A 14,462-nucleotide genomic window follows, 5' to 3' on the forward strand; every position below is an offset into this window, starting at 1 on the left:
AAAGGACTTTATTTTGTGAAATTCCAAATATAAAAATATTTAAACTTACAATTTGTATCTTAGAAGGCAGCATAATATCGTCTAGGTAGGCTCACTAGGTTTTAGAACAGATCCAGATTTCAAACACACAAAGGGGAGCACCAAACAAATCAGGAACTGGAAGGAACAATGAAATGCACCAGGTGATTTCTGAAAACACATCTACAGATCATTGGTCTCCGTTCGCTATGACGCTTCTTGTTGCTTTAATTGCATGGGCCCCACCCATGGCATCACTTCCAGACACTTCCTGTGCTTATATATTTCAGCTGCTCATGCAGAGGGCAGCGCTAAGAGTCTGTCTGCGGCGTTGGCAGTCCTCAGACTGAATCTGCTGCATCTGACAGACGCAAAAGTTTAGTGTCTTTTATGTGGGAAAACACATCCTGTTAACATCACTAACTGCGTCTGTAGTTCCTGGTGGCATATCAGACCTCAGTCTGCTGTGTATGTGGGTGCATGTGCGCGTCCTCCAAACTATCCAAACTTCCTCCTGTCTCAGAGTCTTCGAACCCGCAGGGCGCGGAGGAAACATCAGAGGCAGAGGAGGCATTGATGGACAGGCGCTCCGCCCTGCCTGTAAAAGTGCTAAACTCCTCCCCCGTAGAGCTGAGTGGCAGCTGATGCGGGGGCAGGTATTGGCTGGGGTGGAAGTGTGGGCGGGGCTTGCGGTCCCCGCTCAGAGTGCTCTTCCTGGACACGGGTTGATTGGCGGGTGAGGTGTCGTATTCCTCGGTGGGAAGGGGCGGGGGCAGCTGGTCCTGGGACATAAACTCCTCCTCCTCCTGAGGCGGTGAGTAGTCGCTGTCGATATCGAATCCACCGAGGTAATAGTCGGATTCTAAGGCCACGCCCACTTCGCCCGTCTCATAGGTGGGGACTTCCTCGATGTCAGGTAGGCTTGTACTTGGCAGCCAATCGGAAGTGTCCCAGTGGTATGCTGGAGAAACAGGAAACAGGAAGTTAGTAAACATCGAGCAGGCAAACAACTAAGGGGGTCCTTCGGTAGGTACGTAATCATGTAGGGTTGCATGCTTGGTCATTCTGAAGGGAGGTTTAACAGGTTAGACATTGGCCCTGTCCCAAATGGTGCATTTGTTGAGACTGTAGTGCGTTCCATACGCAACCTAAGCTCATTGGAAAAAACGTGCCTCTAATTAAAACTTTCCAAAACGCCAAAAAATGAATTATCTGTATGTATACATATAATTCACTGCTGTTTCCAGCTGAAATGAGCACTAGTGGCGGTAAAACACCAACAACTTTTTTTTAAGTTAACACAAATTATGATTACATGTCAGATTACTGATTAATAAAGACTTGTATGAGTCCTCAAAATACTTTTACCATAGTGGATGATTTGTAAACTACACAATAAAACCATTTTTTTGTGAAGGTGTAAATATATATAAACAATTATTAGAGTGCATTTTACAAGAAAATATTATTTCAGTCTTTGCTCATTAAAATATTTTTGTGATTATGCAAACTTGAGTATGCTAAAATGGCATGGTTGCTTCAGCAAATGTGTTATCGGTTATGTTTATGCCTAAACACTATCGGTTATGTTTATGCCTAAACACGATCGGTTATGTTTATGCCTAAACACTATCGGTTATGTTTATGCCACTTATAAGGATTTTTACAGTTAACTAAAACCATAAAAAAGCATTTTTTTACTCTATATATATTTCAAACTAAATGAAAATGAGAAATTTTGCCTTGGCAAATAAGGTTTATATATATATATATAAACCTTATAAACACGATCGGTTATGTTTATGCCTAAACACTATCGGTTATGTTTATGCCACTTATAAGGATTTTTACAGTTAACTAAAACCATAAAAAAGCATTTTTTTACTCTATATATATTTCAAACTAAATGAAAATGAGAAATTTTGCCTTGGCAAATAAGGTTTATATATATATATATAAACCTTATTTGCCAAGGCAAAAATTCTGATTTTCATTTAGTTTGAAATTAAATGATATGCTAATATAACTAAAACTAAAATAAAAATTAATAAACTAATAAAAATAAGCACAAAGCAAAATAAATAAAACTAAATCAAATGAAAACAGAAAATATAAAAGATAAAAACTATTTCAAAATGTTAATAACAACTATAGTAGAATCTCAATGATACAAATATAAGCGGACATTTAATTTCCGAACTGCCTCAATTCATACAACAACCAACATAATAAAATATTCCCACATTCAAGTTCATCTGTTTTGAACTGAACTGAAATTGAATTGATTTTAGTGTCACTCCCTGGATATTTCACTTTGAAAGTGTTTTGGAAACTGCAGGAAGCAACTAATACAATTTTTCAGAAATGTCGCCACAGGCACGTTTTTCAAATGAGTCTCGGTTGCCCATTTGTGATCCATTTTATTTTTTTGGGTATTTGGGACAGAAGCATTACACTGAACATCTCCACATGCAGGTCTTGCTGTAGTGAGTGGACATGCCTGCAAGGTGATCGAAGACGCAGCCAGGACAAGAGGTCAAGGTTCAGAGGTCAGTGACGCATTGTTGACACAAGCGAAACGCATTCATCAAAAAAACGCAAACCAAAATAAATGAGAGTGAGGATTGCATGCAGCGATGCATGAAAACACAGAAGCGCAGGGACGCACACGCACACGAACACACACACACTGTACACGGGCCTAATCCTCGCTATCAGAAAACATCAATATCAAACAAAAGAAAAACACAAAGTCAGCAATGGAAGCACTGCGGGGGAAGAGACAGACAAGAAAGAGAGGAAAAGGGTGACGGAGGACTGCAGGTACTCTGATGTGTGTGTGTGTGTGTGTGTGTGTGTCGACAAAAGAGCATCTCGCTGCTGGATGTGACATTTCCCAGAATGCAATAGCTCAGTTTGTCAGCAATACGGAAAGGGAGAGCGAGAGAGGGAGGAATAGACAGAGCACAAAGTCTGGAAAGGAAGGAGGGCAAGAACTCTGGGAGATTTAGCTGAACAAAGCAAGAGAAGAGAGAGAACGTGAATCACCTCTGTTTAAGTTTTGACCTTGATCCATAACGGACACTGGCAGGCAGAAAAGAAGCAGGATGACAGAGAAAGAGAAAGAGACAGATTTGTGGGTCAGCACCAAACCCACCCTAACCGCGTGTTTGTGTACAAATACCATATTCAAATGCACTATCATTGCATGTAGATATGTTTTTGAAATCAAACTTGACATTTATCTCAGTGAAAAACACTATCATTTGTATTTTCTGTGTGTTTTGTGATATACTGGTGCATCCGTTACACAAATGAAACATGTAAATAAAAAAAATGTAAACTAAAGCTACATAGAAATATTAAAGTAACTAACAATGACAAAAGCACATAACAAAATTACTAAAACTTAAACTAAAAATTGAATAACTAAAATGACTAAATCTAAAATATAAATTAAAGTTACATAGAAATATAAAAATAGCAACCTACAATGAAAAAAGCACATAAAATTACTAAAATAAACTAAAAATCTTTTAGTTTAAATGACTAAAAATAAAATAAATATAAATTAAAGCTATAAAGAAATAATAAAGCAAATAACAGCAAAACGCAAAATTACTAAAACTAAAAATTCAACGGTTTCTTTTTAGCTTGAACTACTAAAATTACTAAATCTAAAATTGAAATTAAATCTACATAGAAATATAAAAAATAGCAACCTACAATGACAAAAGCACATCAAATTACTAAAATAAACTAAAAATCAAACATGATTTCTTTTAGTTTAAATTACTACAAATTTAATAAATATAAATTAAAGCTACAAAGAAATAATAAAGCAAATAACAACAAAATCACAAAACACAAAATTACTAAAACTAAATATTAAACATGGTTTCTTTTTAGCTTGAATTACTAAAACTAAAATAAATATAAAGCTAAATAGAAATATTTAAAAAAGCTGCTTATGTGGTTTATTGTTACTATTAAATAAAATCTTTTTTTTTTTTTAAGTAGCAAAAACTGCAGTAACTGGTTTATTAGGGAAATTGTGAATACCATGGCCAATATTTGTAAGGGATAAGAGAGAGTGAAAACAGAAAGAGAGAGAATGGTGCTGTAAAAATAATAAATATTACATGAAAAATAATAAAAAAAACTTTAAATTAAAATCATTTAAAATAATTTTAAAGTACTAAAATTACTAAAACTGAAATATAGATTAAAGCTATATATATAAATGTAAAAAAAATTATAAAAACAACAAAAGCACATACAATTACAAAAACTACAACTAAAATCAATCAATAAATTAAGCGAATAAATAATTAAAAATATTAATAAATACTATAACAGTATATAAATAATACTGCAAATTACACCTCAGGAAATGAGCAGTAATGCTAATGCTAATCTTTGTATCGGCCAATGAAACAAACAAACAACAAAAAAACTCCATGAACCTTAAAGGGGTCCTATTATGCTTTTTCACTTTTTCAACTTTAGTTAGTCTGTAATGTTGCTGTTTGAGCATAAAAAAGATCTGCAAAGTTAAAAAGCTCAAAGTCCACTTCAAAAGGAGATATTTTATTTAACAGAAATCACTTTTCAAAAACTACAACGAACGACTCGTTTGGACTACAACGCACATTTTCCGGGATTTGTGATATCACAAAGATCGACGAATGGGACGAGACCTGGTAATGAGTGTTATCACTATGTCAGAGACACGCTAGCTTTCCCAAGGCAGACAAACTTAGAGTGGTTACAATCATCCGGGTTTAAATCGCGCTCAAATTGATTTGATTTTGACGGAATATTTACACTGAAGCTTGCAGGGGCGTGACATTTCCCAACCAGGCGCCGAGTGCTGCCAATCACAACACACACTGGCCCAGCTAACCAATCACAGCACATTTCGTATTTCAGAAGGCGGGCCTTCATTTGATACAGGAACTATTCGAGCTGTTCATGCCAGACTGGGGAGAGAGGTGTTGTAATAATGTAAAATATGTGAAAAATAATGTGTTTTTTGAACAACCTAGTATGAGAGCCTGTTCTAGTACACCCCCAAAACAAAATCAAGACTTTGTAAAAGAGCATAATAGGACCCCTTTAATAAATATACAAGAGCACTCTGACAATATGAATTGGTTTAAAAAATATGTAAATATAAACTAGTTTTGAGATGTCTCTCAGCATGAGCTAGTTTCAAGATGCAGAAGTTTGTGAAATTTACAACCTCTAAATCAAAGTGGAAAAGCTCAAACAAGCTCATCAGCCTACATTACTTTAGCATGTCTAGCTTTGAAGATACACTTGAAAAGCTTTTTTTTTTAACAACTTCAAACGTGTGTGTTTGCAAGATTTGTGCTCTTCCGTTCTGGGTAATACATGATCTGGGGAAGTGTTTGTAGGTGTGTGTTCGTCAGCGAAAATAATTTGAGAAGGGACTCGTGTGTGTTTGCTGGATCATCTTGCTGACTGGGGTGACGTTTCTTCTCATGAGTAATGCTGACACACACACACACACACGCAAACACATGCGCACACACACACACACACATACACATACACACACACACACACTTAGTATTTAATAATGCAAAGGTACTTTTGTAGTGTACTTAACTATAGTTTGGGGAAGAAATGAGAAGAACAAAGCTAAATCTGACAAAACCCTTTGAGAATGCACTCGACTGAAAAAAAAAAAATTCAGCAATAAAAATGATAAAAAATAAAATTATAATGACTGCAGACTAAAAGTTCCAAAAGTTTTCTTTTAAGGGACAGGGTTTGCAATCATACTAATCTTTATATTAAAAATAAAAAATTTAAATTTAAACAAATTTTGGATGATTATAAAAAATTTAATTCTATATATAAAACAATACATATTAATGTGAAATGGACATAATTAAATTTTAATTATCTTTACTTGAGGGCTTTCCGTATCAAATATTGATATTCAATTAATCATGAATACTTCAAATGATTAATTTGCATACAATGTGATTAATTATTTAATTGAGCGCCAGCCCTAATTAAAGTCTATGGTCCACATATATACTTCTAAGTAAATGTGTATGTGTGTAAACAACAAAAAAAGAGAGAAAGAAAGAGAGAGTGTGTTTCAGCTATGTTTATAAAGGTTAGTGCATGAGTCTTCAAGCACTTTTAAGGAAGATGCTTCAGAGTCCAGCGGTGGGAAAGAGTACCTTCATTCTCAATCGTGTCGACTGCATCATTGACCAGCCGAATTACCGTCACTATGGAAGCTTGGAAAGAGAAAGCAATGAAGACCAGTCAGAAACATTCACACGCACGTTCACACGCGCTCACACACACACACACACAGGCACAAGAACCAAACTGAGCCACAGACCAATCAAACAGAAGAATCAACTCCACAATATCCGTAACACTGTTGGTCCACTGCAGAAGCTTCTGTGGCCTGATTGGCTGCGGATGAAATTAACTGTGACCAATGAAAGGAAAGCATGACATCATTCCAGCGAATCTGAGAAGAGATGGTGATGATGTGATCAACACACACACACACACACACGCACGCACACACACACACACACACACTCACACACACAGACACACACACACAAATCTTTTCACAAATTTACGAGATGAGTGTAAATTAAAGTCACTACAACGTTTTATATTAAATATATCAATTAAAGAATAATGGCAGAAGACGACTGGTAGAGACAGTATTTTTTACTGATATTCACACTTTTCTACTTAACCAGCTAATTTTTTAATACAAGGTCATCCGATAAATGTCTTCTGGTGAGTTTCTAAAGCATAGCATCCTAAAATACATGTGTGTTCAACAGGATTTAAAATTTTAATGTTTGCATAAATTATATTTTTTAATTTAATTAATTTAATTAACTATTTAAATAACAGTCATGCACGCCTAAGTGAGATGTTTCAATTATTTGTTACTATTTATTATTATTAAATTATATACATTTTATTTTTTAATAATAATAATTCTTAATTTATTTACATGTTTTAAATTTTCCTAGTATAATTATTTAGTGTGGTTAGCCCAAGATTTTAAGCAATAATTAAAATCAGTTTGTATGACTTTTTTTCAAATAATGGTCATGCATGTTTAAGTGAGATATGTTCATTATTTATTTATTATTATTATTAATGACATATTTTAGAATTTTTTATATAAATTATTATTATCATTAAAATATTCATGTACATATGTTCTAATGGTCAGTCTTATTTTTTTATGATTATTTGGTGTCATTAACAGATTTAAAGCAATAATTAAAGTATATTAAAATATAATGAACAATTTGGCATATTGATTATTAGACCGTTAAACAAACAAAAAAATCTTTATCTGTATCAGTAGTAATAATAATAATAATAATAATAATATATATATTAAAATCGGTAGACCTTTAAAAATGGGTATTTATTATTATAAATCATAACAGTGAATGTTGATTACAGAATTTGATTGTTTACATTCTGTCCTGTTGATAAAGCAATAAATCTTGCCAGAAGATACTTTTACCCATTATAAAACAACAGGTCAGTGCGACAAAACTACAGTTCCCATGATTCTCTGCTGTAGATTTGAGGTTCATTCATGTCTCATAACTCAAACGCTTTGAGACAATTTATGAAGTGTAAGTTCGATACTAAATTATTAAATGATGGTTAATAAATGAGCAAAAATGAAGAATCAATTGTAAACCTTGAGCATATATTTTGCTATATTATAGTTTGTGAAAAAGAGTATCAGGTCAGGGACTTGAAAGCAGCAACACACACACACACACCTCTCACAACCATCTCATAATTATTATTATTTTTTTACTAAATTTACAAATTGGCGATGAGGATGACTGCATGAAGAGTCCTGAAGAAAGATGCATGTTGTTTTATCCTTTCACGATGAGCAGGAGCAACAGTAAACACACACACACACACACTTACCGTTATCATCACAGGAATCAGACTGAAAGGAGCTCAGCGACTGGACCTCGGAGTTGCTGCCCTTGTTACTGCCAGAGAAACCTGTGACTTCTTCCAGCAAATCCACTTCACCTAAACACAAAGATCAGGACATCAACCAATCACAGCCTAACTTACAGTAAACACATACACACACACACGTTTTGTGAATCACAGCTGTGGGCGAATCTCCATGCCATTCTGTATCCGAGAAGTCCTCTCTCTGATGTTTGCCTTTTAATTTCTTTCTTTTCCCGGACATTTTTCCTTTGATCTTTCCTCTAATGGTGTCACGGAAACGGCTGCTTAGAACAGCTGCATATAACTGTCTCACTTCGTATTTCACAGGTGGAGATTTTTAAGACCTAAGAGGGTTTGAACAGAGGACACCACAAACCACAAGAAAATGAAAAATGAAGTAATTATGGGCGGTAAAAAGCCTCGGAGGATTCAGATGAGGGAGAATTTAATACCAGAGTAAAAATGGCTTTTGCCATCAACTTCTCCACTAAACGGACCCCATATACATACTTCCATAACTGCTCTCCCCTCAGTATTTATTGATGTGAAGATTTATATCGAGTCTTAAGGGAAATGCTTTTTATTTTGACTTTTTTTCCCATTGTTTTGACTCTCAAAAGCACTCCCGTGGGCCGCTCACGGATCGCCTGATGCATGCACACAAAAATGGCAACCAGTTACAATCTGGTTATTGGTTCTTGAGGAAATAAAGTCATGTTTAAGATTCCAGGCTGCTACAGTAGGCGCGTTTCCATTACCCTTCAAATTGCGCAAATTGAAATTGCGAATTGAAAATACGGAAAAATGGAAACGCATCAATTTCGCAAAAACGCCCATATATCGCAAAAAAGTTTTTACGCTCGCATGAGGTGGTTTTTCAGGCAATGCGAAAAAGGAATAATTCGCAAAACTGCAATGGAAACGGCTTTTTCGCATTTACAGGTCGGTCACAGGTCAGGTTCTTCAATGTACTATAACCTCTAAGAAACACATCATACGTGGCCGCTCTCCAGTATAAGGGGCTTTCCCTACATTTAATGCTTAGAAAATTTACCCTGAAACGGTCAAGATACACGCATAAGCCTCCTTTGAATAAATATAGCCAAAATCCCACCAAAATCCGTTGCCATGACTTATCGCGAGAGGCAAAAGGTTACGTTTTAGTCGCATAACATTGGTTAATGGAAACGCCGTCATTTCGCAATACTTTTTTATCGACATTTATACAATATCGCCAAAGTTTTGTGCAAATCTGTAATTGAAACGCGCCTAGTGAGAGTCAACGCAAAAGTTTGGGGTCAAAAAATGAGTTTGTTTTTTTTGAAAGAAATGAATACTTTTATCTAGCTAGGACACATACAATTGATGAAAAAAAAGTGAAAGAGAAAAGTGAAACAAAACATTTTGGAACAAACTATGGAAGCCTGTTTCTGCCATGTGAAATTATAATTAACATTTGATCTCAAAATTCTTTTTACTCAGAATTCAGATTTTTTTTTTTCAAATTTACATCTTGCTATTCTGAGTTTATATATCACAATTCTGGCTTTAGATCTCGCAATTCTGGGTTTACTTCTCTGACCTGTAGAAAAAAAGTAAAGATATAAGATATAAGAGTGAGATATAAACTCGCAATTGTCTTTTTTTATTCAGTGGCAGAAACAGGGTTCCATATGAACCCTAAAAAAAAAAAAAACCCATAACATCAAACAGAACAAAATACACACACACACACACACACACAATCTGTTAAGATAAAATGGATTAATCAGATCTAGGAATACTACCCTTATTGGTAGCAGAAATAAAAATAAACAAAATAAAATTCTAAAACATTAAATAAATGGATAAACAAGGGATCTGTAGAACTTTAATGACAGGTATTTCAATTCTGCAAAATTCTGTTGATTCTGTGGGGGCCTGTTTATAGAATTATAGATCGATTTCCATGTAATTTTCAAATGACGTGAATTATGACTTGGTTTACAAAAAGCAGCATTAAAATGCAGCAAAATCTGAAAAGCTTTCATTGCATAAAACTGTTTCAACCTGCAGCTCGGTTTTGAATTTGGGCTGTAGCCCTCATATGAAAATGTATTTAGATTTGATTTACAGAAAACACCAATAACAAAATTAACTTAGCTAGTGGGAAGCTGCAGATGGAAACAGTTTCAACAAATATAAGCTTTTCCCCCCAGATCCTGTGCGCTTCTGCCTAAACTGTCACAGCAGGGAACGGAGCTGAGTTTTAGAAGATAAAAGTGCCACTGCATACACTGATAACGTGAAATCTGGCAGCAGGTCGTGTTATCTATGCTGAAAACAGTCATAGGTCGCTTTACCATTGATACATCAGCATAAGATTTGAATGCTATGAAGTTGCTTGTGTTGGCGTAAGGTTCATTAAGAGTCTGATTATCAAAATGTGCATGCCAAAAAGCCTCAGGGGGGTTACTGAGATACGAGCGCGCGTGTGTGTGTGTGTGTGTGAAACGGCAGTGATCTCGGCCAATCTGAGCTGCATGAGGTTAAATGCAGTTAAATGCGACGTTTAAATAAGACATGTTAAGGGAAAGATGGATTTCACAGTTGGCGGGCATGAACTGATCAAAGCCGTCTGATAAATTCATACTGGCAAACACATAAACATACTCGTGCACACACACCAGAGTATGTGAGCGATGCGGAGAGGAGTTGCATGATTTTGCCTGGAGCGAGAAACGGTTTATATTTTTTTTAATCAGAGGGTCAGCATGTTCTGGCTGAGATCGCTCCCAAAGCACTCCATCACAACCACAATACACTTTAACATCTGAAACTGATGTCAGCAATAACTCACACACAATTTGAAATAGACTGCTAACAGTGTGAATAAAAGAAGATGGAATTTGGGAAATATTAATTGGGAAATATAATGTCTAGTAAAAATTAATGACGGATGAATGAGCAATTTGAAATAATAATAATAATAATAATAATAATTTTTCTTTGAATATTCTTAATTTTTTTTAAATGGATATATGCTAAATGTATTGCACAAGCACATATGCAACCTTACTATCCTTTTTCAGCTATTAATATTAAACTAATTTAATATATGAAAATACAATTATATTTCTAAATATTTTTGAATGGAAAAAAGTTTGGGAAACATATTACTGGAAAAATTTATTAAATATACAAAATGTTTAGTGAATATTAATTTAAAAAGACAACAACAATAATAATAATACATTGATTTTTTTTCTTCATTTGGGGTTCTTTTTTTAAATGGATAAAAAAACCCTGCAAAATTAAGAGTTTGTTTATACATGCAGTATTACTATTGTATTTATCTTTTTTGCCATTTATATTATAATCATATATGGCATTAATATTATATTGGTAAATGTTTTATTTTTAATAAAATAACAATAGAATTTGGGAAATAATACTAAAGAGAAAATGATCAAATATACCAAATGTTATGTGAAAATTAATGATTTGATGTTGATTATTTGATGTAAAGGATGATGTTGACATTATTATTTTTTTCAAATTAAAAGTTGGAATATACATGCACAGTTACTATTGTTTGTCTACTATTAAAATGACATTCATATAATATATTCAAATTATATTTATAATAAATGTGTGGAGCAGTAACTGGGTGGAGATTTCTTTAAGCTGTGCTCTAGCAGCAAATGGAAATCCTGGAGTGGATTCGGAGCGGAGCGATTAAAGAACACAGAGTAATCATTGCCACTGCAATCCGCTCTCATATTCTGAAACGCACACAAACACAACAAAGATATTACAGATATATGTCTCACCCTCCTCTTCCCAGGGACTCTTCCGTAGGGAATCACAGTCAGACCGGCACGGCGAAACGGGCGGCAAATTTGGTGCCACGCTGCACACGACCACGCCCCTCCGGTTGGTCCCGCCCAGTATCCGCGGCGACTCAGATGGATGGAAAGTGCTCATTTCCGTCAGCTCCATGCCTCGGCTGTCACCTGGCCGCTTTTCCAGGGTTCCCCGAGTGTCTCCGGGAAAACACGGCGTGTATGCCATCGGCCTGACGGGGACCTGAGGAGGACCCGAAAGACTTCCTTCCATGTACAAGCTGATTGGCTCTCCAATGGCGCAGCGTAGCGGTGGATAGTGCCCACCGTTGGCTTTGTGCAGCAGGGCAGCCGTAGCCGGATCCTGAATCATGGAAAGGTTATTCCGCGAATAGCTCTTCTGGAATACCTTCTTCCGGAAGGCGATGAATAGGAGGATGAGGGTGAGGATGAGGAAGAGCACGACGGCGATGCCGATAAGCTCCTCCTTCCCGACGTAGGTGTGGCCAGCCTGCATATCCGGAACAAGCACGGGACGAACGGAGCAAGCACTGCCCACGAAACCCGGCGTGCAGTTACAGTAGAACGATCCGAAAGTGTTGACGCACACGCCGCCGTTCTCGCACAGCTCGCGTTCACACTCGTTCACGTCCTCTTCACAACTGCAGAGGAGAAATAAACACTCGCTGGTTACTGTGGCCCGCTGGGTTTTTACTGCATCAGTTTAGTGTCCTTGGCCCGCTGTAAAATTGATTGTGACGCAGAAATGCATCAGTCTATAAAAAAACTGACATTGTGTCTGAAAGCAGGCATGATGGGATACGTTTACAGCCTAAAGTAATCCGTCTGTCTACAGTGAAAGTGAAAATGCTGGGCGACACCACACAATAACAGCCTATCAGAATAGATTTTTATTAGACATTTGGAGAAGGATTTTGGAGCTGTGAGATTTCATGGAAACCAAGCAAACTGTCACAGCTGGTTAGGAGGACAAAAAAAAAAAATCGACTTTTGTTTTCAGCCATTTTTAGGAGCTAATCACCATGTTTCAAAGAGTCATTAAAGACAATGTGAAATCAAATGCAACTTTTTTACTCCCATAATAAATATTGCTGGGCTTTTTCATAATTTTAATAAAAATACAACTTTCACTGCTTTATAAACAAGTTGAGAGGCAACCAAGGCTACACAGATGAGAAAAAATATTATATTAATACAACAAAATTAAAATAACTGTGTATATTTTTTATATTTAATATATGATATAAATTATATATAATTATTATTTAAAAAAATAAAAAATAAAAATGTATATAGATATATATAGATAGATATTTTAGTATCATTGATATACTACAATCGTTTTTAGCATTTTATTTTTATATTTTCTGTTTTCACTTTAAAGTTTTTGTCAAGTTTTAGTAATTTTGTTTTGTGCTCGTCATTTTTATAATTTTTTATAGGTCTATATAGTTTTTATTCATTTTTATTTATAGTTTTTGTTTTTATTTATTTATTTATTATTTAATTTGTTTGTTTATTATTAGCTTTATTTAGTTTTAGTTATTTTAGTAAATAAACAAAGAAATGAAATGTTGAAATAAAATTTGCCTCAGCAGTGCTAAAAGACCAAATAAAAGTGTCTGTGGTCTGTAATGAACTACATTAGCATAAGCCAAGAGAGACTGCAGCAGTATAATCTCCTCCATGCAGAGAGAGAGGCTTGAAACTATCTTTAAAAAAGACTAACGCTGCTCACATGCAGATAGATTGATGCCACCATCTTGTGGCCACAAATAGCGCTACAGTTCCCTTCAGCGAGGACAACTGAGAAATACATTACACAGACTGCATAAAAATGTACAAGGAGAACATGCAAGTATGAATATGTATGCAAACAAGTCAGTGCTAAGCCTGTGCCAGTTTTTCATGGTGTGCTGCCAACACAAACAGACTTGTGTACATGTTTTAGAATGGAACAGATGCTGGTTATTAAATTCTGTTTGCAGCTCTTGACTTTGGAAAGTTTAAAGGGTGTGTTCACCCAAAAATGAAAATTCTGTCATTAATTACTGTCATTTTGCGCAAAGAAAACAAAAATAACGACTTTATTTCACATTTTCGTCTCTACTGCATCACTTGTGGACACGCGTTCACGAGGCGGCGCTGACTTTTCTTTGTGCAAAAAAGTATTCTCGTAGCTTCGTAACTTTACATCTATCTAATTGACTACCTACATCAAAAACACGCACAGCGTCATTGTGTACAGCTACACAAAAAAGAAAAGCACACAATATTTGGATGCTTGTTTACTAACCTATATATGATAATTATTATATTTGTGTGTGTGTAGAGAGAGAGACAAAGAGAGAGAATATTGACCTGTTAATATATGAAATATTAAAATAATACAATAATATATAATAATATATTATTATTATATTATAAGATATAACATATAATAATAATAATAATAATAATTATTTTTTATAGTTATTAAGGTTAAATTTAATAATTTTATATTAATATATGTTACAATTATGAACATTATTATAAATTTAAATATACATATACCTCTGGTATCATTATTTTGCTAAT

At 35.0% G+C, this 14,462-nt stretch overlaps 1 protein-coding gene across 1 annotated transcript in view; it reads right to left on the minus strand.

Annotated features, from left to right (window-relative positions):
* Positions 1–14,462, minus strand: part of LOC107705473 (protocadherin Fat 3-like) — a 171,035-nt gene continuing 156,573 nt past the window's right edge. Inside the window, exons 27-31 of the mRNA XM_016508783.1 lie at positions 11,853–12,526; positions 8,002–8,112; positions 6,240–6,299; positions 3,067–3,102; positions 1–979 (exon numbers count right to left, since the gene is read on the minus strand). Coding sequence (XP_016364269.1) covers positions 468–979; positions 3,067–3,102; positions 6,240–6,299; positions 8,002–8,112; positions 11,853–12,526 — 1,393 coding nt within the window. The 3' untranslated portion in view covers positions 1–467. The remainder of the gene's footprint in view (positions 980–3,066; positions 3,103–6,239; positions 6,300–8,001; positions 8,113–11,852; positions 12,527–14,462) is intronic.

The sequence above is a fragment of the Sinocyclocheilus rhinocerous genome, unplaced genomic scaffold, assembly GCF_001515625.1.
Source record: "Sinocyclocheilus rhinocerous isolate Xijiao unplaced genomic scaffold, SAMN03320098_v1.1 scaffold3340, whole genome shotgun sequence".
In the NCBI taxonomy this organism is placed as follows: Eukaryota; Metazoa; Chordata; class Actinopteri; order Cypriniformes; family Cyprinidae; genus Sinocyclocheilus; species Sinocyclocheilus rhinocerous.